The 25,190-nt window shown below is 40.0% G+C and overlaps 1 protein-coding gene across 8 annotated transcripts in view; it reads left to right on the top strand.

Annotated features, from left to right (window-relative positions):
* SFI1 (SFI1 centrin binding protein) overlaps positions 1–25,190 on the top strand; it is a 34,298-nt gene that overhangs the window by 3,937 nt on the left and 5,171 nt on the right. For 7 of the 8 annotated variants that reach the window (XM_080559993.1, XM_080559990.1, XM_080559994.1 and 4 more), the window contains exons 4-30: positions 834–905; positions 3,020–3,127; positions 3,425–3,519; positions 5,002–5,119; positions 5,366–5,468; positions 5,929–6,085; positions 6,854–7,015; positions 7,545–7,615; positions 8,035–8,127; positions 8,512–8,609; positions 13,285–13,366; positions 14,256–14,434; positions 14,664–14,739; positions 15,395–15,490; positions 15,889–15,965; positions 16,682–16,784; positions 17,273–17,369; positions 18,042–18,202; positions 18,633–18,707; positions 19,003–19,077; positions 19,462–19,638; positions 20,397–20,638; positions 21,725–21,820; positions 22,012–22,273; positions 22,946–23,093; positions 23,832–23,958; positions 24,626–24,728. In XM_080559993.1, coding sequence (XP_080416119.1) covers positions 834–905; positions 3,020–3,127; positions 3,425–3,519; positions 5,002–5,119; positions 5,366–5,468; positions 5,929–6,085; positions 6,854–7,015; positions 7,545–7,615; positions 8,035–8,127; positions 8,512–8,609; positions 13,285–13,366; positions 14,256–14,434; positions 14,664–14,739; positions 15,395–15,490; positions 15,889–15,965; positions 16,682–16,784; positions 17,273–17,369; positions 18,042–18,202; positions 18,633–18,707; positions 19,003–19,077; positions 19,462–19,638; positions 20,397–20,638; positions 21,725–21,820; positions 22,012–22,273; positions 22,946–23,093; positions 23,832–23,958; positions 24,626–24,728 — 3,253 coding nt within the window. The remainder of the gene's footprint in view (positions 1–833; positions 906–3,019; positions 3,128–3,424; positions 3,520–5,001; positions 5,120–5,365; positions 5,469–5,928; positions 6,086–6,853; positions 7,016–7,544; positions 7,616–8,034; positions 8,128–8,511; positions 8,610–13,284; positions 13,367–14,255; positions 14,435–14,663; positions 14,740–15,394; positions 15,491–15,888; positions 15,966–16,681; positions 16,785–17,272; positions 17,370–18,041; positions 18,203–18,632; positions 18,708–19,002; positions 19,078–19,461; positions 19,639–20,396; positions 20,639–21,724; positions 21,821–22,011; positions 22,274–22,945; positions 23,094–23,831; positions 23,959–24,625; positions 24,729–25,190) is intronic. The other variant, XM_080559997.1, reaches the window with a different exon arrangement.

Here is a 25,190-nt window from a genome sequence, read left to right as displayed (position 1 = left end):
GCTCAAATTTCCTACATTTTTGATTTTCTAATGTAAACAATGACTGTTTAACACTGCGTTACTAGAGGACTGCCAGGTATAATAATGTAGTCTTGCTCTCCTCTTGTGTTTCTTTATATTCCTTTGTTGAAGGAATCTTGACAAAGATGGGATGGTAATTGTTTGGAGATCAAAAGCCTAGTACTTTGTTGAACAAATGGAGCTGATGTAGCAGCTCAGGCTTGCTGAAAGAGGGAGGCCCTCTTCATGGCTGTGTGCTTTAATCGCTGTGTCAGCTTTCGTGCTTGTGGGGGCTATCTGTGAAGCAATTAACTCTTAAATCCATTTGAAAAAAAAAGTGATAGTATCACAGTCGTAGATGAGTGAGTGGAACAGGCATCTGGAGAAGCAGAACTGCTGTGGGGGAGGTGGAAAGAAGGAACATCTCCCTCTTTCAGGGGTAAACATTAGATTGGCTCACTGTTCTGGAAATATGTCTGACACAGCTGGTTGACCAGAGAAATAGTAGTGTTACTCTTCTAATCATGAAAAAGGCACCCCAGTTAATCAGCAGACTGCTATTCAGTATCACTGAGTGTAACTGGGCTGCTTGAAAATACCTTGTCAGCCTAGGTTTCCTAGGCAAGTGTGTCACTGACCTCATTATGTTTGTTGAGTAGACCTGTTAAAGGTACTAATTTCAGGGTGTAGATATTTCGTATATGCATTTGATCTCTGTAGAGTCAGACCCTTAGTGTTATTACTGAAACTAGCCTAAAAGTTCGTATTTTTACTGCTGCCTGGAAGTTAACAGTGGTAGAGTCCAAGGATGCTAAACTTTTCTTATATTCCAGATACCTAGCAAGGAAGTTCTTCTATCTGTGGGCAAAAAAGACATTTGGACAAGTTCTTCCTTCCAAAGCAAGGTAGATGAAGTTCCAGAAATTTAGATGTTTGTTGGTTTTGTGTTTTTTTTTTTTGTTTTTGTATTGTTTTGTTTTTTGTTTTTTTTAGTATGGTTTAGTACTGTAACGTTGGGCTAAGAGACGACTGGCTGTCAAGAAAATCTTTGGGTGTCTTTTGAGATCATTTGAATACTTCTCTTGCTCCTGTTTTTTGTTTGTTGTTTTAATAGTTGTGGTTAAAGTTCACTAACCATATTCAGAGGACCTGTAGTTGTCTTGATGAAGTTGAACTGCACGTGCACACAAATGATAGGGTATGAATGTGACACATGCTTTAAATGTAATGATTTTTCAAATTTATAAATACTCTGGAACACAAATAGATCTTGATCTTCAGTTCATTTCACTGTTTGCAGTGTTGTTCTTAATGTGTGTATCTATATATGTTTTGCTGCACTTTGCATCTGACTTCAAAATACCTGTAGCAGATGATTCATTTTTGTTGTTAGTGTTCAGCTACTAAAAATCGACACTTTTATACTCTTTTCTGCTTTAGTTTTAATTTGCATGTTCATTCTTGTTTTACCACGCCCTTGGGAACTGAGGCAGTTACCAGTGGAAAGACATGCATTTGTTTCAGTCAGAGTAAGATCAGGCCCTTTGTTGCCCAGTTTCACTGTACTCTGCTAAAAATATTCTGACTGTGCCTGCCTTAGTTGGTAAAGGGAAGCTGTCCTGTGAACCTTGCTGTTCTTGCTATCCCATATACTGAATTTGCATTACTTGCTTTGGCTGTGTAAATTCAGGACAATGTTTTTTTTTGTTGCTGTTGTTTTTTAGAATGAGTGGAAATATATTCTCTAAAGTTGAGAAAGAAATATAAGCAATAATTAAATGCCTTTTTAGAATCAGGAGTTGCCAGTTCTCCATAGCTTTTATTTACATGTTAGTTATATGTTAGTGCACCGAGTAAAAAATAAATGTATAGCTCATTCCTTTCTTTTCTTCTTTTTCTTTATTTTTTTTTCCTGCTTGAGTGCTTGGAATGACTTAGCAACTTGGGGTAGGTAGCTATGAATTGCAACTTGTGAAAGGATTTGTATGTTTCACTGACAAACGTTGAGGTATTCTGGACCTAATCCTGTTCATATTATAGGCGAGACCAGTTTAATGAAGTTAGTCTGGGCTTCTTGTATGCTTTTTGTTTGTTAGCTTGTGTGTTTTGTGGGTCCTTCCATTTTCCTTCTCTCCATCCAAAATACAAACAGTTGAGAACATTTTGGAAAGCATTCATACTCCAGCTGATGAAACTTCCACGTTTGTAAAATGTTGGTCAGGTCGTTTTGACCAAATAGAAGAATGTTTCAGAGAATATTTAAAAATAAAGAAGTGAATTGCTTGAATAATAGATGAGGACCCTTGTTTTTAGTTAAAAGAGAATTTTATCCTATGAGATAAGCGATCAAAATCCTAATTCCATCATATTGATTCTCTTCTACCTGAATTTTTAGTTGTTTGCAGTTCACTTGAAATGTAGCATCACTTCTTACCTGGTCAGGTGTGATAATTAAATTTGGGTGTAGAAGTAGAGGCTGTTCTTCTGGGGTTCAAAGGATTTGGAGGCCATATGTGACTTGTAAATCCATTTTGTGCGTTAGCATCCATGCAGAAGGAGAAGGTAAACGAATAGATAAACAGCTTCATTTTTGGCATGGATAATGTGCAACTTCCTGAAGTAGTTTTTAAGCTTATTTAAGTGTTCTCTGGAAAGATCTTACATTTGGGATGACTTGAGATCAGTATGCTGCTTCTAAGAACACGATGGAAATATCAAAGCATTATAAAATCTGCAAGCAGCTTTTGTATTTATTTTGATATGTAAAATATTTTATGTTAAAATAACTAAGACCAAAATTGGCAAGGAAAATATTTGCATCATTTAGTATTTAGAGCCAATGAACTGATTGCTTCTCGTCATACTTAAAGAGTCTTGGAATAGGGTGTCACACTAGGGTAGCATGCAATTAGATGCTCTTAGGCTTATCAGACAAAATGAAAATCTGCATTGAATGTATTGGTGGTCAACCTGGAAACATGTTTGAAGTTTCCCATGCCCAAATCTTTCACCTGCCTAGATGCTTTTATGACCAGAAGATTCTTCAAAAAACGTTCAGAGTGTGGAAGGAGCGGTGGCCTGTTTGCAGAGAAAGGAAGTTGATACTCAGAGCTGACAGCCATTACAGGTTTGTGAAATTGCTTTCTGTTACTGTGTGTATATAGCTATATGAGAAATTTTCCTTAGGTTCTGAAGAAGTTTTTAATGCCAATGAACGATTAATATAGTAAAATGATACATCTAGGTCAAGAGCAATGTCTTCACTGTTTTTTTAATATTCTCCCCCCCCCCTTTTTTTTGTTTCTTAGGATGCAGTAAAAATTTCTTATCCAGCATATCTTCAGAGTGCAGCTGAACTTAAAAGAATCCTACTTCTAGGCATTGGTAGCTGTTACGTCAGATGCTTTTTTAAATTATTTTTCAGGCACTTACTCCACAATTTGATATTCAAGGCTTGGAGAGCTTACGTGTGCCAGCAACAGGGAAAGAGGAACAAATATTGTGTTGCAGAGTCTCATGGTAAGTGTAGAAGGGAGGTAATTACCTTTACTGGGGACATGCTGAGATAGGAGTTTCCAAGGGAAATGTTTGCACAGAATCTCTGTCTCTTCCATATTTCTGTGTGTTTAACTCCCCTACCCTATGAAAGTGCAATGTTTTTAGGTACAGATGGTTGACTGTCTAGAACTGGCAGGGGGGTTCTTCTTGATGTGCCACTGTGTAGCTATGTAGCTAGTTAGGGGCGTCAGCGAATAAGCTTAAGGGCCTCTCCATCTGGTCTCAATTGCATTTTTGTGTTTGTTTTTAACTTTATCACAATATGTGTTCGAACAGATAGCTTTGAATAGAATGTGTTATTGGAATTCTTCATCAACTGTGCCTATAGAAATTAGAGCCTGATTCCTCATGGTATAAACTTAGCCACACGTATTCTACCTGTATTCACTATTCCTTCCAGCTTCTGCCATGCAGTTGAAAAGAAACCCAAGCTTTTGAAGTGCTCCTAGTCTTATACAGCTCCTTTCTCTGCATTGGATTTGTCCTGCTGGTGAAGTTGCCTATATTGATAGCAACTTCCTTCAGTTTCAGGGAATATCAATTTCCATGAAAGGGAAGATGACTCCCTTTTAAAGATGATACCATGATTTTGTTCTGTGTTGATTTACAAAATAACTGGTCTCTTTGGATATGAATGTTGCCTTGGAATATTATGTATTCTGGCATCTTTGGAAAGAAACTGATGGACTTTCTAGACTAAAGTAATTACAGGAGCATCTGTGTGCTACTTAGTCAAAATAATAGAAAAGTGACCTGTTTTAAGGTGGGTCAAAATTTGATTTACCAGATCACAAAGAAATTTTCCAAATAAAAAAAGTATTTTTTGAGGTATAAATGTGAAGTAGCATAAAATCAGTGACATTTTTGATGATTTCTTTCTAATAACTTTGCTTCACTGATATCCGTTCTGACAAGCCAGACTTGTATGAGGCAGGGCAGCACACTGGATGAAGTGGTAAGCTGGAATTCATGACACTTCTGATTTAGCTGTGTGACTGGCTTGCTAAACAAACTTGGCTTGTTTCTGGTTGAGTTCTCTGTGATGTGAGAATAACGTGAAAAGTTACAGATGAACTTTTTTTTGAACTAACCGAAGAAAATCCTGCAATTCTCATTTAGGAAGATTGTTATGCTGAATGTTGTTATCCAATTATACATCCTGTCAGAACCGAAGACAAAGCAATGCCGTACTCTGATAATTCACACTGTTCTGAACAAGTGGCATGATCCTATCTTTGTTTCAGAGATTCTTGTCCATTTGACTCCCTTTGCCAAAGGTGGATGGTTGCAGCTGACTCTGGTGGCTGTCATTTCAGGGTTTCCCACGAGGTGTCACTGCAGGCTGGGGGCCTGGAGGTCGACAGCAGATGGTGTTTACAGGGTGCTTAAAAATGCCAAATTCTTGCTTGAACTTAAGATGCTGTAATTTTTTGTTTTGCACAGCAAAGAAGCAAAAACTGCTCAGGACCTGGCAGCATTGGCTGATTTATGTTGATGTTCGAAGGACAAAACAAAGTATGCAGACTATGGCACTGGCATTCAGGGAAAGAAGCTGTTTGCGGTAAGAATGGAATGGAAACAGGCAGGGAGGCACTGACCACAAGGCTGTGTTTTTTAACCCGTGTTCTGTGATCTTTTCCTGTAGTGGCTTTGTTTCATGTTTGATTTTTACTTGAATTCTTCTAGTATGCCTATAGACTGTGAATTTAAAAGGTAGTTATTCATACCTTTTCCAGTGAGAGGAAGGTGTTTTCTTGCACAAAACTATGGAACCTGCTTTTGAATGTCTGTAACATTGCTTTGGCAGCATATCATGGGCAGTGTGGAGAAGACGATGCTATCAGAACCATGCTGGACGTAAAATGAATGTTTTGGCTCTGCAGCATTGGGCCCAGAGCCTACAGTTTCGAGTAAGTCCTAAGAACTCCTGCTGCTACCATTTCTAATGTTTAAATTGCACACAGATGTGACTAATACATTGCAGATCAATTAAAAAAAAAAGTTGGATTTCTCATGGGAAAAGCGTGAAAGCATCAAACAAAACACACACACACACACACAAACACACACACCAAAAAAAAGGAAAAATGTTTGCTGTGGAAATTCTTTGTGTCTCTACCTTTTCTGCGCTGATGCTGCTTTGGGTATTTTAATGGACTGGAGTGAGAGGGCAGGCTATAAATGTAGAAGGAATGTCAGGGTATAAAATCAGCCTCCTAAAGGATGGAGGTCAGGGTCCATGGTTTACTTGGGAAACCTCATTGCTCATGGCTTCCACTCTTGTACTTATGGAGAATTCTTTGTTCTACTTCCCTAATGTTGTCTGTCCCCCTCTCGCCCCTTGCTGGCCTCCCTCAATTGTCCTTTCAGGCTTGGTTGCAGTGGCGAGAGCTGTATTTATTCATCCAGAACGACAAGCAGAAGGAGACTAAGGCAGTAACTCACCATCTGCACATGGAATTGAAGAAAAGCATGGAAGCATGGCTGGGATACTTAGAACTCCACAGAGCAAAGAAATGTCAGAATGGTGAGTGACAATTGTGAGTTAGGGCAGAATAGGGCTCAGCCCCCTCGCTTAGGGCACAGCGATGTTTATTCTAGGAGACACTGTGGTGCTTCTTGTTGCTGCTGTCCCAACAGATGGTAAGATGCAACTTGGGCTGTACATTGCCACAGGCCTGGCTAGCTGAGGTTCTGTACTGAACTGCGAGGAAGATCACCTGCTTTCCATGTGATTTAAAAGAAAATGCTTTACTGTTCCCTTGAAGAAAACTTGCACATTGCAGATTATATTCTAAGATGTGTGAGAAGGATGCATTTGGGGCTATTATCAGTCAATCTGTGTGAAGATTTTCTTGGTAATTAGACAAATTGCAGCTCTTACAGAATGGTAAAGATTATTACACCAGTTCTTTTGTTTTTCCCTTGAAGTCACTGGGACAAGTTCAGACATTTGTGTGAATGCCTTTTGGTTGGTGGTAGTGGAAAGACTTCAGCTTGGCTATTAGAAAACTAGTAACAGCAGAATACTGAAATGTGAGCTTGTGTCTATTGAACAAGTGGCACAGTGGCACTTGTTAAATCAAGGGAAACTCATTTCCCTTTTTGAATCAGTACAATATGTTTCTGCTTTAAAATTGCCTTTGTGATCAAAAATAAATGTAGTCCATAGCTGAGTGTTAACTGAATTCTTACCACCATTTTCCAGTGCTAGGAGCTTCTGTTGCTTCAGAACGTGAAATAAATGAGTCCAGGACAGGATAATTCATGAGTAATTTGTGTGTTTGTTTTCTAGAGCTAGCTCAAGAGCATCACCAAGGCAGGATAGTCCGTCAGTGTTTCTCAAATTGGCGGCAGTCATGGGAGTGCAGGAGAAGAGCACATGCTCACCAAAAGGAGATCGAAAAACTATCAGCGAGGATTGCTTTATGGAGAGCTTTTGCACGCTGGAAGCATTGTATCCATTTTCTATTGAGTTGCTAGCATTACTAAGGTTAAGAGCATTACTGCAGTGGGAGGATCTGGTTAATAAGCAGGAATATCATGTAGTAGCATGGGTAACAAATGTATCATTAGAAGGATGCATGTAAGGCTGTATTAACAATTAATAAAACTTGCAATCACAGTATGTTAGCCTTTTGATAGCTAAGAGCCTGCAGGAAAAAAATCTGCCTGCATATGATAAAAAAATCTGTCATACTGTCAGCATAAGTTACAATGAGATTGATTTTTATACTGTTCTTGTGTCAGAATTTTTCTTGAGCTGTCTTGTTGGCTACTACAGAACAGTGAATCAGAAATGTATTGCGTTAAGCCTGCAAAATCTAAAACCTGACTGTAATCAAAATATCTCCCTACAAATAACAGTGCAGGAAATTCAAATGTTGAAGTACATTTAGATGAAGATGTAGTTCCCTTCTGTGGGAGGAGGTTGTGTATTTATCAGGATGGGTGTTTGTGTAAAAGATGCTTTAACTCAGTAACAGATGTTGTGCTGTGTGTGGAAGAGAACCAGCAGTGGGAGCTGGCTGAAAAACATCACAGGCACCATCTACTGGTAAGAGCACCATTACGTCGGGTGGAAGAGGTGGTGGAGAGAATTAAAATACTTGTGACTGTCATTGTGCCATGAACACTAACAATGGTGCAAGGGGATGTTTTCTGCCATGGTGAGTTTCCAAATCAGGTTTCCAAGTTCCAGATGTTACAGAATGCCAGTCGAATCCAGATGGGGAAGTTAGTTGTCTCACAGTAAAACCCTGGGAACGTGGAGGGGAATTTTAGTTTAGCTAGAGAAACAATGATTTGTGAGAGGAGATCGATGCATGGTTTTGTTGATGACAAGACTGTAAATTTTAGATATTGCAAGGAGTAGCATCAAATGTAGGTTGTCTGTAATATGCAGCCAGTTCTAAACCGATGAGTGCTTGCTGACTTGGATTTTGTGAAAGTTGTGTGCATTTATTTCTGTTACAGAAACTTGGGTTTAAGGGTCTTCAGCAGAATGTCACGAACACTCGTCTTCAGCAAATGAGAAAAAATCTATCATACCGTCAGTATCAGATTACAGTGAGTTTGACTTTGTACAGTTCTTGTGTCAGAGTTTTTCTTGAGCTGTCCTATTGGTGTCTACTTCCAGCTACAAAATATTTCTTATTAAATCAGTGGCTTTATTCTAAATGCTAATAACCACAGAAAATCTCTTGTCTGAGTCAACTGTCAATCTTAGGTATGTTATTTTAGTTTTCTGATTTTAATGTTTATCATGACTTTTTATTTTGCCAGAACAAATTATAGCAGGTGATAGAAGAAGTTTGTGTTATGAAACAGTGCAGCATGCTGCAACAATGGTTGCCTGCTGCATGCAGTTTTCTTAGGACACTTAATCTCTCTTTGCATTCTTTTCCTTCCTTTTATAGTTATGTTTTTAATATCTTTGTTGTTCCGTTTCAGGTGCTGCAGAAGTTCTGGAACCTTTGGAAGTCCCGTTTGGAAGAGAAGGAGGAAGAACAACAGCAGGCCTTAACATCCTTGGCTCATGCACGTTACAGGTATGCAGAGAAATATTCATATAAATTTATACAAATGTGGGATTTGTGAGCCTTTGATTCAGTTTTCAAATCTGCTAATGCCTTTAGGAGCATGATCGTCTTGATGCAAATTGCTCTCATGTTTTCTGTGAATAATAGACAGTTGATAGCTCCTGCTTCTCTCTGAAGTGTGAGGGGGAGATGGATTAAGCCTAGCTATGAGACTCTTAATACTGGATACAAAAAATGGAAGTTGTCTTGGTAAGAGCAGTAGGTAGACAGAGCTCAAAGTTCTTGCTGCTACTTTACTTTGGGAGATTTTCTGATTTTTTGATTTGATTTTGATTTTGATTTTTGGATGAAGCTTAGCAGGGGAGAGCGAGACCTTTACCAGACGGGTCTGTGCTACTCAGTGCAGCATGCTGTCTTGTACAGTGCACAGATCGTGAAGCTAGAGCTGAAACTGAAAACATTTCAACCACAGTATTGTGGTGTTGCTCTCAAACAAATGAAGCCTATCCCCAAGTGAGCACGTTAGTGCAATAAACCACATAGATTTGCTTGGTTTAAATGAAGTGCAGAGTAACAAGGAAATGAAGGGAAGCCTTGCTGTGCCATGCATGCTTATAGGTGATGTACTTAGCTGTTTAGCACACCTCACATTCAAAAAGACATTTGATTTTTCTACAGTTCAGAGAACTACCTTGTGGCCTGATCAGAATCTTCCACACAATCAAATCTCTATCTCATTTCTTCTAATCCTCCCAGCAGGGTTGGTTGAAAGTTGTAAAACTTCCTTGATTAGGAGAGACTAATATTACAAGAGAAAGTGGTATACTTGGTTCTGAGTTAGAGTTGATTCATGTTTAATTTTCAGGGCATCGTTATTGCACAAATCTCTCAAGCTGTGGCTATTCTCATGTCAAGTGGAGAAAGTTCAGGCAGGTGTGGGGTCTCCCTAGTGTTTCAGTAGATTTTATTGTCTGTGGACTGCATAGGTGATAGTGGTTTTGCTGAGCATTGGTTATTGAACACAGTCTGCTACCATCTTTCTCTGAATCCTCTACTGACAGCTTGCGTTTATCATGCTCTGCAGGGCAGATGATGCTAATGCCATCTGAGCATCCGAGTCTAGAGGAACAATTGTAATTTGATTGTGCTGGCTTTTATGTTAGACTGCTTCAAAGTAGCCTCTTCAGGTGCAAGATTCAGAGTGAAGCTTGGCGTCTAACTTGGAGTGGATAACAGTGTTGCACATCATTTGGCTTGGTTTTGGGGAGGAAAGGTTAAAAGGACTGAAATTACAAATAGTTCTGCAATTTAGTCAGTTAAATAAAATAGAAAAATGATGTTCTGCTGGTCTGTTGTTGGTGAAGGGTAGCTTTTACATTTTTTGTGCATTTTTATATTTTTGTGCATTTTTTTATTTTTATTTTCTTTAGCAACTACTTGGATGGTTTCTTCTAATTCTTCCTTGCTGTAATAACTGATCACTAGGCATTGTCTTTTTACCCAATGCAGTTTTGGTTTTGATTTCAGGACCTCTCTTACAGTTCATGAACATAGCAATGTTCATAGTCCCTATGAATAGCACTGGATTACAAGAGCCACTGAATATCCAAACTAAATGATTACAAGCTACTTGTATCATCTGTTATTGCATTAATGAGGCACAGGTTATTTTGTCTTTCCTTGAGAGAAGTCATCAATGTATTTTCAATGTTAGAATCAAATCCATAAAGACAAATGTCTGTAATCTATTCTGAACTAACTAGGGTTATTTATTTCAGATAGTGTTGTTCTAAATCTCTTAGGAAACAGAGACTGTGGAAATCTTCTGAAAAGGAATCAGGCTGGTTGCACCTCTTTAGAGACAATAAGTCAAAACTAATAGACATTTGGGGAATAAAATCTTGACAGCCTTTCAGGCATGGAAGTAGTTTAAGAGCTGTGAACAACACTGGAGAGAGATGAAAAAAATGTTACTGTTCTTCCACACAGACTTATGATTGTTCTTATGAAATCCGTTTGTTACGGATGATGTTTTGGGCTGCTTCAATGAGTCTTTAATAACTGTAGGTTTTATAAGATTCACTTAGGTTGCCTGATGAAAATAGAAATGCTCCTTGTAGAGAGTTCTTCAGGAGTCTTAGCTGCTTGTTCTTAATTTGTGGAAAACTGATTGCTTGGTGTCTTGACTTCAGGATCACTTTGGTTTTGTTCAGAGGTCACTGAGGAAATATTACTCTGGTTACCTACCTTACAGTCAGTTGCAGTATGTGCAGTTAGATTCAATATGAAACAAACACGATATACCTGTAAGCTTTAATTTTGGCTCCAAGACCAGTGTGATACTCATAGGAATAGAACCCAAACTCACAATGATGATATTGATTGTTTCACAAGTGTGGTCTTGCGCCAAAATAAATCAGTTACAATTGCTAGAGTTACTCCAGTTTAAGTTAGCAAGATTGCCAGTAATTTCACACTGCAGTTTCAGAGTTGCTTGATGATTCTGCTTTCTGTTGAAGTAAACGGATGCAATGGGTTCTCATCACCTCTTTAAAATTCAGCCATTAGCCTTTGTCTCAGGGTATGATATATCTTGCTGATTACTTTTATGGAGCCTCAGAAACGCCCAGCAATTCTAAGATTGTGCATTTGTTCGTTGTGGAAATCGGAGGGGGGTGGAAATGCTGATGGAGAGAAAAAAATGTTCGTCTTTTCTGGGACTCCTTAAGGACCTTACCTTGGTTTGTATTCTTAGCCTTGGATTCAGTCCTAACCCTTCAGTTAGGGTCACAACTTCTCATGCTATTAAACCCTATCTCCCATTTTCTATATTAGAAAACTAACAATTTTTATTTTCTTCTCTTGGAAGGGTTATGTTTGGAAACATTCTTAGAATGAATCTCCTCCTGGGACACTTTCCTGCATAAACTGGGAGGGAAAAAATGTTTTTTTAACATTGAATCTTCTTTCCTAGTAGACTTGGGAGCTTACAGCTTTCATTTGCAGAGGACAGTCACACCCTCTGTTTTAGATTGCGGTGTTTCTGTCAGAAGCCTGGTTTCACAATTGAAAAACAAGCTGCAGGAAGCTTGGTTTTCATTGGATATTGGCTTGCTTTTTGGGAGAGTCACAAGTAGGTTTGGAGAGCATTTCTGCAAGCAAGTGGGAATTTTTCCACCCTGTGTTAGAGTGCAGAAGTGGTACGTTAGCTTATCTTCTGCAGACAAGGAGAGAGAGAAGGCTGAAAGTCCCAGGAGGATAAGCTCAGTGAAAATGCGTTGTAGCATGAAATTACTGCAGTGTAATTTATGCCTCTCTCACCAGGGAGAGGATGAATAAATACATGGTTCAAAGGTTTCATCGACTCTGTAGCTGTACCTTGATTCCATAAGCCAGAAATATTTTTGAGTGCAATCTTTTCTCTTTAGAAGAGTATAAATAAAGTCTTGTTTCCTGAACATGCAATTGTAAGGAGCGTGTTCTTTGTTCAGAGGTCTGGGGCTGTTTTCCAACCAGATCTAAGTAGAACTTTCATGACAGTTTGCCAGCACTCAACTTCCCTGTTGATCTCTGATGCACTTATGTGCTGTTTCATAAGTCAGCGCCCCAGCTGCTGCATCTGGTGATCAGGAGATACCCCAGAAGAGCCATCAATTGAGATTTGTGACCGTCTGTAGATCAAAGATGCTCTTGTTGGCAGCTACCTGTACCCTCCAGAAAGACTCACTTAACTCATGTTGTTTACCATAAATTTGAAATGAGCTGTAATAGCTACCTACTAAAAATTAGCTGCTAAGAGTCCAAAACGTGTTTTGAGCTAACTAGAGAAGGGCTGGGACTTGCTGATAATCTAATTAATATACCCATATGACTGAGTTTTAGAAATAACAGATGTAGTTTTGAGTGGGTGTTAGTTCTACTAGACTAACTCAAACTTCTGGACTACGACACTTCCACCATGTGTGTTCTGTGTGAGAGTGTATAGTTCTTAATCACAAATACGTATTTGTTGCAACTTTGGGATGCTATTTGATAATAAGTCTTGTGCATCCCTGGGAGGGAGGCAGGCTAGAAAGGAAGGATTATCTCCATCTAGAAAGAAAAAAGCTTTGATATTGATGGCAACTAACTTTGCCTTGTTTATAAAAAGGTTTTGGTAGAATTCATTCAGTGTTGACACCAGACCACTCTGCTTTTTATTATTTGTTGTCATAATATTTTTCAAGTCCTATTACAATGTTTGTTTTTCTTTGTTAAAAAAAAAAAAGAAGAAAAGAAAAAAAAAAAGAGTAGTATCATCAAAAGATTTCCAAGGGAGGAGGGAGCAGAATATATTTATAATGGAGAAGAAGTAAAAGGTTATATATTTTTGTGTAAGTAAAATAAATTAATTGATCAGTAGTTGGAATGATCTTTTGAATGATCTGAATGAAAGCAGGAAGTTGTAATAACTTCAGTAAATGCATTAGTCTTGTCCCATGTGTTTTGCATAGGATTTCAGGAGACATTTTTTTTTTTAACCCAGAGACTTGTAGAGACACAGAGCTGCCTGATTTCTAGCTAGCATGAATTAGAAAATGAAGTAACTATTTAAGTTGTAGATGGATTGGTCTTTTGAAATTCATAAAATAAGTTGTCTGAAGGAATTATCTTCTGTGCTGATATTCTACCTCTTTACTTGCAGGAAGATGTTGATGAGACGGGTATTTGACATGTGGTTGTTGAAGGCGTGCAAGCAGCAAGAATACAGAATGGAAGAGAAGAAGGTAAAAGTAATTCTTTTACCTGGTCTTGCTCAGGAAATAGAGGGGATGATTTCTGTTCGTGAACATCAGTTAATGTGAGATGGGCTTAGATGTTGTAAATACTTTTTCTCTGGTGGTGGTGGTGGAGAATCCAATCAGGGGACGCATTGCAACCAATATTTGCTAATAACCATTTTAAGTTAAGCTGCTTATTAATAAATAGAATCAAACTGTTATTGTTAGCAGATAACTATTCATGCTATTCGTTCTCTTACTCCTTCACATAGTGTGTGTATATGCTCTCATTCTGTTTCATAGTTACCTGGTTGAAACAATAAAGAGGAGTCACCTCAGCTAGTTCACCACCCTAGCTATAAATACAGGGTTGTGCAAACACAGTTGTGGCTTCTAGGTAGGTGTCCAGGAAGTCCCTCAAGGGGTCTTTCATTTCCTAAGGTGTATATATAATCCTGTAGTTTTTTAATATATCAGCCACTGCCTTATTTTATGTGGCGAGTTGCACAACTTGTAGTCAATGGTAGTGTGTGCTGGTGGCCTTGTGGAGATAGGGCTGGCTCTTGGTGTTCTGAGTTTATCTGGTCATACATATTCAACAGGCCTTGTTTCCGGAGCTTATCAGTTCTTAGGAGTCTTTCACAAGCTGCTTATCAGCTTCTGTGTTTCCTCTTTGGTCTTCTGTTTTCTGGTAACAGTTTCTCCATCCACATACATAGAAACATGTAGAACACTGTTCACACAGCAAAGGGACTTTGTGTCCATTGTTGTTCAAAATAAAAAAGATGAAAACATATGGGAGACGGTTCTATGCCTGTCAACTTTGAAGAATTGTCTTCTGTTGTTTGCAGCTGGCCTGTGTCACAAATTCATTGCCACCTTCTCTCCGTTATAGGCTGTATTTCATTTTGAAAGGCAACTGCTGGTTTGCTTCTGGTGCCTCTGGTGTAGAAGAACAGCTGCACGTCTGGAAGAGCAAAAGGGGTTGGCTCGTGCAGGAGATCACTACAGTGACTTGCTGCTGCTAAAGGCTTTCTGTCTGTGGAAACAAAAAACTCAGGAGAGAAAAATGGAGTAAGAAGTTTTTTAAAAGGGAGAATTATTTGGATTAGCCTTGTGGTGGCCCATTTCTGACAGCAGCATTTAATTCTTAGTCACTGACTTCTTATTTGTGCTTTAGATTCTACTGGTTTCTCTTTTACTTAGTAGACTGACAATAGCGAGCATGGACATGTCTGTGCTAGAGGTGTCTAGTAACATGGATTGTATTGGAGGAGAAATAATTCAATTCTTTTTCCCATAGGAGGCTCAAGGAGAGCCAAGCCCTAAGATTTCACTATTCAAAGTGTCTGCAGCAGTCTTGGAACAAGTGGAGAAAGGTGAGAGAGTTAATGTATGGGTAAATGCTTGAAATCGGATTGTTTGTACCCCTTAAAGGAAATGGTTGATTTTAAACACTAGTCATTCCTAAGTTTTCATCTCTTGCCAGGTGGATAAAATCAGTTCAGTGTGGCTGGAACAGGAATCGTGTAGGGAATAAAGGGAGTTCCTCTTGTTCGCTTGTCTAGGGATAGTGAGAATGGAACTAGAGCTTTGGAGATTTATCTGAGAATGTAACCAGCATCAGTGTGATGAAATTGTTCCTAGTCAATACTAAGTATGTCCTTTGCAAAGCTTTATTTAAGTTAGAAATTTGCAGTAAGTCTGTGGTATGTGGCTTGTAGTTATGCACAGGTCATAGCAGGCAATATCAGATGGCATTTCACTTTTATGCCGTCTCTTGCCACGGCATGGTGTAGCAAATGCATCTGCAAGAGGGTTCCTGAAAAAGGATTGGAAAAAAGGCCTCAACTAGCCCTTTTGAGAGCAATAGCAGAGTGCAGCACTAGTTTGAGAACCTTTCATAGCAAGAAAAAGAATTGCTGTTTCACCAGAGATTAGGAATGGTCCTTTTCCCTCTGCTCTTTGCCATTGCTAGATTTCCCTCCATCACATATCTATCTAATCTTTGCCTTTTTTTTTTTCTCCGTGTAGTATGTGGGACATCGGTGTGAGAAATGGACAAAGCTGGTGCAAGCAGACATGCACTATCGGCACACACTACTGAGCAAGACATTGGCAGCCTGGAAGGTAAGAGAGAATGCCGTTTTCTTTGTGGAACTTGTCTGTGTGTGCTGAAATGTTTCAGTGAGAAATAACAAGCTGCTACGTTGTTTTCACGCCAGGTGCTTATGCACCAAATGTGCAAACTAGAATGGAAGCTATTGTAGCTGGGTAGTGTGAGCTCTAGCATTGTTCTTTGGAGCAAAAGAAGCAATGGCATCTTGTGGTCTTGGTGAATGATAAATAATAGCATTTACGGGTATATAATGACTACACATCTCAGAAAAACTGCATTTGACTCCTGTGGCTGGAGCTTTTTTTTTTTTTCTTAACTCTAAAGCTGCTGTTAAGAGTTTCCAGATATCTTCTCTCCTCAAAGGTCCTGGCAGTTTAGGAAATCTCACGTCTCATTGCTTTTCTTACAGAGTTATCAACATAACATTCAATGCATTCTATACCAAGTAGCTGAAAAGGAGAAACTGCACGCTAGACTACTGCTGCGGTAAGGCCGTACTTCCTTAAGCAGCATGACAGAGAAGTGACTACATTGCAATCAAATTACTCTGTTTCTTTTGCTACCACCTGTGTAAAATTTTGAGCATTTGGTGGTGGGAATTGTCTACTCTGCATTGCTATTTCTGTGCTGGTCAACTAACTAAAAGAATTCAACCTCTTACTGGATCACCATCTGTTTTGCTTTAACTTTTTTTTTTTTTTAAACTATCTCATTGACTTTACCTATTGCACATGCTGGACTTATCTGTGTTTAGCCCCATGAGAGACTCAAGACAGCAAACTATACCATTCCCTGCAGTGCATAGTCTGACTGCTGTAATATTAAAGCAGCCTGGAATATGTAGAGGCTTTCTTCCATTATAGTAAGGAGAATGATTAAGGTTAAGTCACTATATATTGGTTGTAGTTGCTTTAATTTTAACTACCTCGTTTTGTTGGTTTTTTTTGGTTTGTTTGTTTTTTGAGCTATACAGCTTGAGCCACTTGCAGAGTCTGACTTACCTTAAGATGCTTGATTTAAGGTTGTATTCTGCTTTTGCACTGCCTTCTGTTTTCTCTCAGCAGAAACCAGAACTGATTTGCAAGGCTGAGTTTATAGAGGCAGCTGGTTTTGGTTCCCCTGTGAGTGGGAAGGTACCAGACAAACAAGTGAGAATAATTCTTAATGTCTTCTGTTTTGTTTTGTTTTCATTTTGCCTACAGACAGCTTCTGTATAAATGGAGAGAAAATGCCCTTGCCCTTATCTGTGAAGCTAAGGCAACTACACGAGCAGATGCACACTACAGGAGAGTAATCCTGTCAAAGGTATGTTCTGTATAGCAGATACCAAGGTCTGTATGAATGCTAGCTTAGGCAGGAGCCAGGTAATGCAATTAGAAGGACCAAAAACTTAATTTAAGAGCAACAATCAAGAGAAGTCTTGAAAGTTGGGAGATCCAAACTCCCAGTCCCAGGTTATTACTACAGGCATCTCTGAAACAGTTGTCTCTGAGTGAGCGCATGGTTTTTCTTCTTACTTTCCTTCTCTGTATTTCCTTGGAAGGGAAAAACAGTCTGGTACAGCATAGTAGTATTATCTGTGGGTGGGACAGAACAGATTGCCTGAAAAATGCCAGGGAAACCCTCTAAAATACTGCTCGATTTCTTTTTTTTTTTTTTTTTTTTTTAGGAAATTTGCACCATTTTTCTGAGCCTAATGTGGAAAATGATTGTGGTGTCAAGAATGTGGTACTTCTAAAGGATGTTGTAATGTCAGTCTTTTATCCTGTCTCTTGTTTGCATTGTACCTTTAGGTGTTTCTACAGTGGAGGTACGCTGCCTTACTACAAATGCATTACCGTCAGCAGAAGGTGACAGCTGTGATGGAGGCCAGAAAACATTTGGATATGGGTGAGCTGATGGGAATATTAAACTGTCAAAAGACTTAGCTGTCCGCATAAGGACCTTAGAAGGATGTGGCTTAGCAGGGCAGTCTTTTGTATCATCTGTGCAGATGAATGGATATTAAGACTACATGGACAAGCCCCATTGAACGGCGAATGACCTGGGACTCCAGCCTTCTATTGAAGGCTTCTTCTGTGACTTTTGCCTCTCTTTTGTTTCCCTGTCTATATAATGGATGATAACACTTCTTTCCTCAATGGAATTGCCCACTACTAACATTGAGAAGCTGAGACATCGCTGATCTGAGGGTCATGAAAGTAATCTTATCAATTATTGCCTCGATCTTTCTCTAGTAATTAGTTTGGAAAGGCCCTCAAACTCTGCCAACATTTTCATGATTTCATGTAAATGTTGTGGCTGATGGCTCTGAAGCACAAAGATGGCAAATGATTTCTGAAAGATTATAAAGAATGTCAGTGATATCAGGGAAGACTTGCAAGTCAAGGCTCACTGTCTGATACCTGAAACGCTCCACTTACCTTCTTCCTAGTGCTGAGTACAGTCAGTGTGAAGTATTGCCAAAACAATCTGGAAGAGTAGCTGATCACTAGATACTCTCTGAGATTAATAGTGTCTCTTTCATGGTAGTATGGTAGTTAATTTCTCTTCTCCTGATAGTGCGTTTACAGACCCTGTTTCTTCACTGGAAGGAGTTTACTAGGGAGTCTCTGATGCTGAGGGCTCAGCAGCACAGGGCAGTGCAGCATCACCAGCAGCACCTACTGCAGAAGTACCTGGAAAAATGGAAGAAATACCATCAGCGGTGCATTGGGAAAATGGTGAGAAGGATCAGCAACCTCCCCAGCCAGTCACCCAGGGTGGGAAGTTGCTGGTGTAGAGGAGCCAGACATTTCCTAGCGATAGGAATAGTAGTCTTGGCTGAGGAAGAGCGTGAGAGCATTGTGCATTGAGGAAGAAGGAACATGCTTGTGTCTTGCCTGAAGAAGTCTCAGTTAGAACTAACAGACTTAACAGATGACAAGTCAGGCTTGCCATGCGTGGGGTCATTTGCTGTTAATGAAGTCCTTGTGGGCTCACAGATATTTGCAGATGGGGTTACACCATAGAGCACTTGGATATTGAGAGTGGCTGGCCTCAACAGTACAAAGGGTGGTAAAGGCTGTTTAGTACCTGTTCTGCTCTAGTAGCATTTGGCTCACATAAATGGGGTTTGACTGTGAGCACCTCTCTATTTTGTTTGTCTTACAGCTGCTACAGAGAAAGGCAGATCAGCTAATGACTCATAGACTTTGCTCTACTTCCTTCTCCTGCTGGAAGACACGGGTAAGGAATTGTCCTCTGGGTTAAGTATATAGCTGCTTGCTCATGCTTACCCCTTCTTCTCCTTCATATTCCGTTTACATGAGGAGCAAACAAAACTATTTCAATGTTCTCTGGATTTTTGGTTCCACTAGTGCAAGAGATACCTTACATATACTGGGTAGATGGGGTAGGTTATTCTGCTAAGGCTCCACCAGCACTTCCTCTTTGGTTGATTTGGCTAGTGTTTCTGGTGTGGCATATGTAAACTCCTAACCTGATTGCTGTACAATATACGTATATATTTTTTTTCTAACAGCTGTTGCAGCAGCAATGGGAAAAGCAGAAGACAGTGCAAGCATTGTGGTACTGGTCTCTTTCGTTGCAGAGGAAGGTAAGTGTGTAGAAGGCTTGGGGGCAGGCAAATGCATTTGGGATCTGTGTGGTTGATACGCAGGTCTGACTGCAATCAGCAGAGTGCACGTGCTCATCTCTTTCCTTTCCTCTTTGGGGTCCTAAATACTGATTTGGGATGCTGGAAAACTGTCCCTATGTCCTGTTTTCCAAATAAAAAAAAAATAAAAATTGCATGTTTTTTCCATGCTGACTCAGCTGACTCAAATCCCTGTTCCTTTGTCCTTGTGGTGTTTGTCCTGCTGTAGCTCTGCCTATTACTGTCCAATGGAACTGAGAGTGTTCTTGTCTGCAGGGGGAGTGCAGTCCCTAACCCAGAACTTGTTTTTGTAATAGTCCCAGGTATCTGCTCTCGGTGTTGTAGGTATTCAGTGCTTGGATGAGATTTGTCCGAGGGCAACAGGAGAGGAAAGATCGCATTGAAGAAGCCATGGGAGTTTATCGTACTGCCCTCATGAGAGAAGGTGTAACTTGGATCTTGAGGTACACTGCTGGCATGAAACAGTTGCGGGGACAGCTCCAAACCCAGCATCAGATGAAGGTGAAAGAGACAAGTGAACACTCAGATACATCCAGGGCACCAATCTCTGATCTGTATTTGAAGTGTGTCTGTGTGAGTGTGTATAGACCTTGGAGCCCTGTGTCTCAGCTCTTGTTTGGATCTGGCATATGCTTTTACCCATGGTTCAAAGCAAAACACCTTGTCCTTTTTTTTTTTTCCCCCAACTGAACGTAAAGTGCTTGAGACTTGTGTTGGTAACTGGGAGCCTTTCTTAATGAAGCTATTTCAAAACTGGCCAAATCCTGCCATAGACGATGTAGCTGGATAAGACTTTTGCTTGTAACTAGGGTTTTTTAACTTGGGACTGTGTTAACGTAGAGCATTAGAAGCTGCATCTCATCCTGCCCTAGCTTTAGTATTGCTTAGACCTGCAAGAATGGGCTATAGTGTCACTTGTGCCTTTGAATGTCTGTCCAGCCCTGTGTGTGGAAAGGAAGATAGGGATGCATGTATTGATTATTTCTTGTTCCTGGTCAGCTTTTCCAGCTCTTTTCCAGGTTTACAAGACACTTCTTGTTCTGTTTATTTGCGTGCAGCCTGCCTTTTTGCAGAATTACCCAGTTAATTCTCTTTATCTGAATGTTAACACGGACCTGCTCATTTAGTGTGGAGAGCTGGTATGGCTCTCAGGTCGTCAGAAACTGCAGTTCCTTTCTGTGGTGGTGTTCACCCTAGGTAGTGTGGTGTTACTGTCTACCCTCAACCATCAAATGCTTTGCTATTCTTTGTGTTGACAGGCAGCCTGCAATCTTCACCAGACAGTCTATCGTTGTGCAATGCTCTGGAAACAGAAAGCTCTCTACAAGAAATTAAATAAGCATTGTTCTTTTGTGTCACCTCTGAAAAAACAAGTGACATTTAAAATACCTAATGTTAGCCTTGAGACAAGAGGACGTTCTGCAGAGGAAAAGCCGTGGCCTTCAAAATGCAATGATCTACCATTTCACTTCGCTGGTGGTGACTCAATTCTCAGTGAGCCGTAAGTGTAAAATTTCAGTCTCTCCTGCATTACTCTGGTGTATATATGTGTAGTCCGTAGCATACGCTTTGTATCCATCTATCTATATACTTACATGTCTATATCCATATCTTGGAGCCCTGCGTCTCAGCTCCTGTTTGGATCTGACATATGCTTTTGTTTATGGTTCAAAGCAAAACACCCTGTCCTTTAGTTCAGCTGAGACTATATATTGGTAGATATAGACCTCAGGCTCATTTTTATATTTCCAAGTTTTCACAGTGATGATCGTTAGTTCCATGCAAATTCCCTTTCTCTGATGCTTTACCAAATGGCTGGCTTTGCTGAGTTATGCAAGAGCTGCCACATAATGTATACATTGGCCATCAAATAATGAAAGAATTTGTGACTTTCACTTCCATACTGGTGATGAGTAGAATCAGCTCAGCTATATACTTTCCTCTAGGAGTTTCTCAATATGCAAATCTGAATTTGTAGAATATTGGTCATTTGTCATGGGATCTGTTACACAGAGAAACATTTGAAAGATGTGGAGTGGTGGGATTTTGTACCATTATGAGAGCTTATCTTGCCCAAGTGACTTAGAGCTGTCAGTGAAACTCTTCTTTTTTCACCAAAGTAATGATGAAATGATAAAGATCAAGATTCTGGCAATGTAGAAACAAGGCTTTGTTCTTGACCTCTTCTTTTCCCTGGGAAAACTATTCCTTAAAAAGAAAAAAATTCTCCTTGATCATGGGGCAAATGCAAGGAAGAATCTTCCATGAATCTTGAGAGCCCAGGACAGGAGCCTTATGGGCTATAAGGTAGAAATTACACATTTCTTTAAGTCAGCATATGCTGCCAAAAGTAGTTCAGCCCCTTCCACCCATCCTTGTGTACGCACAGTCATGCATACAGTGAACCAGCTGGCAGTATTGATACAGGTTGAAATCTAATCTTTAAAAGTTATTGCATGCAAGAGCAAGGTTGCAGGGTGGGGTAGAATGACAGAATAAAAGTGCTTCTTTAGCTGCAGTGCCAGCTTATACCAATTTAAAATAATTATGAATCTATGTTATTACTGGTTCTGTTTGTTCTTTTCAGGAAGGCTGTGCGACAAGCAAGATTACCACCACAAACACCTGACTTCCTTCTGGAATCTCTAGAAAGAAAGGAACTGCTGGGAACTCCTTTTTTGAGGTAGAGAATCTGTTTTTATTAGTACTGCTGGTGGTTTAGGAAGCCAGCTGACACCCCACAAGACTGGACCTTATTTCAGTGTGCAAGGGAACAGCAAGATTCTTCCTTTTTTACTTTTTTTTCCCTCACCGACTGTGAAGTATAAAACTAGTAAGTTCAAATGTACAGGTGCCTTCCTTCTCCCCTAACAGATCAGGGACACCTTTTCAGCAAACAGATGGGAACAAATGTTCTTCTCAGACTGGGAACTTAATGCCAACAACTGAAATGGAAGAAAGCACCAGTAAATGGCTTCCTCAGATGGGCAGTACCACTCATTCCAACTCATCTCTGACACACACTGCTCTCCCATCTGTACCATTGTGGACACGTGATGTGCACCGTGCTGTGCAGAAGCCAGAGCTACGGTCTCCTTCATTTTTTATGCCCCAAGAGAAGGCTGGATCAGAAATGGTGAGCATATTGCTGAAGGAAAAACTAGTGTGTTTACTGGGCTCCTGTCAGCCCACATGCTGCTTATTGCTGTTTCTTCCTATGACTCCACAGAACTGCTCATCCAGTTGTTATTTTTTTTCTTGTACTAGTTGTCATCTTAGAAATTGATTAAATGAACTGTCTCTGCATGCTCAAGAATTTTTTTTCCAAATGTCCAAAGCAACGTTTCACTTGCTGGCCAACCCGTATGTTTTGTACTGTAATTCATGCCTTTTTAATGGTCCTGTGTTCTTCACAGTAGGATGCTCCTCCTAGAAAATGACTTGAGAGTGCAGCTCCTTCTACAAGTTCAGAACAGTTACAGTTTGTCAACCAGATTATAGGGATTTAATAGTAACTCAGTTTAGGAGCACTGGCTATAGCTCAGAGTCTCAAAAACTGAAATTCACTTTACCTGCACGTAGGTGCTTGCATTTTAAACTCCTCTGTTTCATGCGGAAAGGGAGGTGTTATTCTATATGAAATTTCTTCCTGCTAGAAAGGAAAGAGCGCATTTCTTGAAATATCACAGGAGCAGCAGTGCTTGTGAGAGAGGCTCAGCAACTACAGGTGATGTCTTGGTGTGAGCAGGGCTTAGTAGCTTGGGTCAGGTGCTCCTTTGAGGATCAAAATATCATTCTGATCTTGCAGAGAGGAGGTCAGCCTGTGCATGGTCACACAGGAGCCCATTCCCAAGGCTGTCAACAGAGAGAAGAGTTGGAGAAGTTGCGACCAAACTTAAAGTCACAGTTGCTGTCACCTGAAAACTTAGTTGGAAAACAGAGTCACCAAAATGCAGGTAGGTCCTCAGCTGTAAGATGCAGCAGTTACATGTCCTCCTCCAATATATGCAAGAGTGCAAGTCAACTCCCCAAAACACAGGGGAGACAAGGAATTCTTGTATGCCAACATCAGTAGGTGAAGAATCAGTCGTTTATTTTGGATTGGCAATACAGTTGTGTGGACTCTGTTGAGGCAGGGGACTAAAGTCCTGTTTTGGTGATTGAAGGGTGGGAACTAGTAGGGGTCAGGTTTTTAACAACACTGTGTTCTAGTGCTGGGGCATTCATGTACATAAGGCAAGAATATGGAGCTGAACTTTCTTGGGGAGGGAAAAATTCACCCAGTACTGTAATTGCTGGGAAAACCTACAGGGGATGGATGATGTCTAAGCATCCCTCTATGCTGCATCTTTCAGGATGTGAAGGGCATGAACGTTTTTCGTGAGGCCAGACTTATAGAGTAGATGTGAAACACTACATTGTAAACAGCATTTGCAGTTCTAATCCATTGACTAGATCATTTCTCATCTTTGGTGTGTTGAAACTGGAGTCTTGAAAGCCTGCAATGCTGTCAGGACTCCTTCTTTCTCACTGTGCCTGATCTGTTGGGTGAACAGGTAGGTATCACATGGTGACAGAATGGGAAAATAACTCAAGAGGGTTCCATATTTCCTGCCTACTAACCTGACTTTCCCTAATAAGAAGAAACAGAGTAAGTTTACTTTCCTTGCTTGTGCTGTTTATCTTCTGTTCAGCTGAATGGGAAGAAAGGAGGGAGCACAGTTCCAAAGAAGAAACGTTGTTCCAGAGAAAGCTGGAAGCAGAGCTCCGACACATCCAACAGCAAATGCAGTACTACTTCACCAGGAAGCAGGAACTCAAGTATGTTACAAAGTCCCTATAGCCAGCCTTTCTTCATGCTGTCCACACGATATTGCGTTCTTTGTGTGAATTCTTTGTACTTTGAAAACCGTTCTTTTTCACAGCAGAACTGTGAATTAAATGGAGAAGAATTCTGTCCTTTTAATAGTTCACTCGAGGTGAGAGAGAGGGTACGTGAAGAACTTGTGTAATCAGCAACTGGTTTAATTATACCTTTGGCAGCTACTGGAGAAACCTTGACAGGAGTGTCACTGGGCATAGTCTGAAGGCAATGCAAATGAATTTGGCAGAGCAGCTGAAATTTACCTTTCAACTCTTTTACCATGAAGGGTAAAGACTTAACTTTTTTTAACTGTCAGTTCCAATAATAATAATAATGTAGCTAGGGTTTGATAACAGATTACTTCTCCAGTAGAACAAATTTACAAAAATGTTTGAAAGAGAATGGGGCTTGAAAGGTTCTAACTGTCAAGAGTAGGATGTGAAGACAGGAGCTTTCATACAGATTTTTATACTTTTCAGCATCCTTTTCCCCCCTTTTTAGACTTGACTCACTGGTTTGAAACAAACAAAAAAAGTCTTATTGCAAGCATTAATTGCTTGTCTAAATTGGCTTACACTGTTGGCTCCTAATTGTGATAAGAATCCTTCTAATCCCTTTTATCAGGTCCTGTCAACAGCAGGCACGGATTCTATGTAAGTGGCTAGAAATGAGCACACAACTAGAGGACCAAGACAGCGTACAAAAAGTTCGGGAAGAATTGGATCAGGTGGGTAAACAGTGAACAAATTCAAGTTACTTAAGTGATTATCACTATGCTATGTGCTTAGCCTAAAGTGTAGCGCTAGTTGTGGGGAATCAGCGGTAAGGTATTAGTAAAATCAAGAGAAGAGAAACTTGTAATCAGAAGTGAGCTGTTGAGTGGAACAAAGACTGCTGTGTAGATGCATCTTCCTACTTGTTCAGATACATAGCTGTAGCTCCAGTAGATGTAAGATTCACTTCAAGCTACATAAGCGGCTTAATTAATTTGTCTTAAAACTTTCTGTGGGCTCTCAGATAAGTGTAACGAAACTACACTGACTGCATCTGTACTGCTGTCAGTTCCTAAGTTCATACAGCTGTCTCTGTGTGTGTACTGCACTTAGACCTCTAAAGTGACTGTACGTAACTGGTTATGAGTGATGCAATCCTGTTATTTCGTGGTTTTTAATAACAACATAAAGGCTTC

The sequence above is a fragment of the Anser brachyrhynchus genome (genome assembly GCF_964034855.1).
Source record: "Anser brachyrhynchus genome assembly, chromosome: 17".
NCBI classification, from domain to species: domain Eukaryota; kingdom Metazoa; phylum Chordata; class Aves; order Anseriformes; family Anatidae; genus Anser; species Anser brachyrhynchus.
The sequence above is the reverse complement of the archived record's forward strand: the minus strand, read 5'-3'. Positions and strand labels throughout refer to the sequence as shown.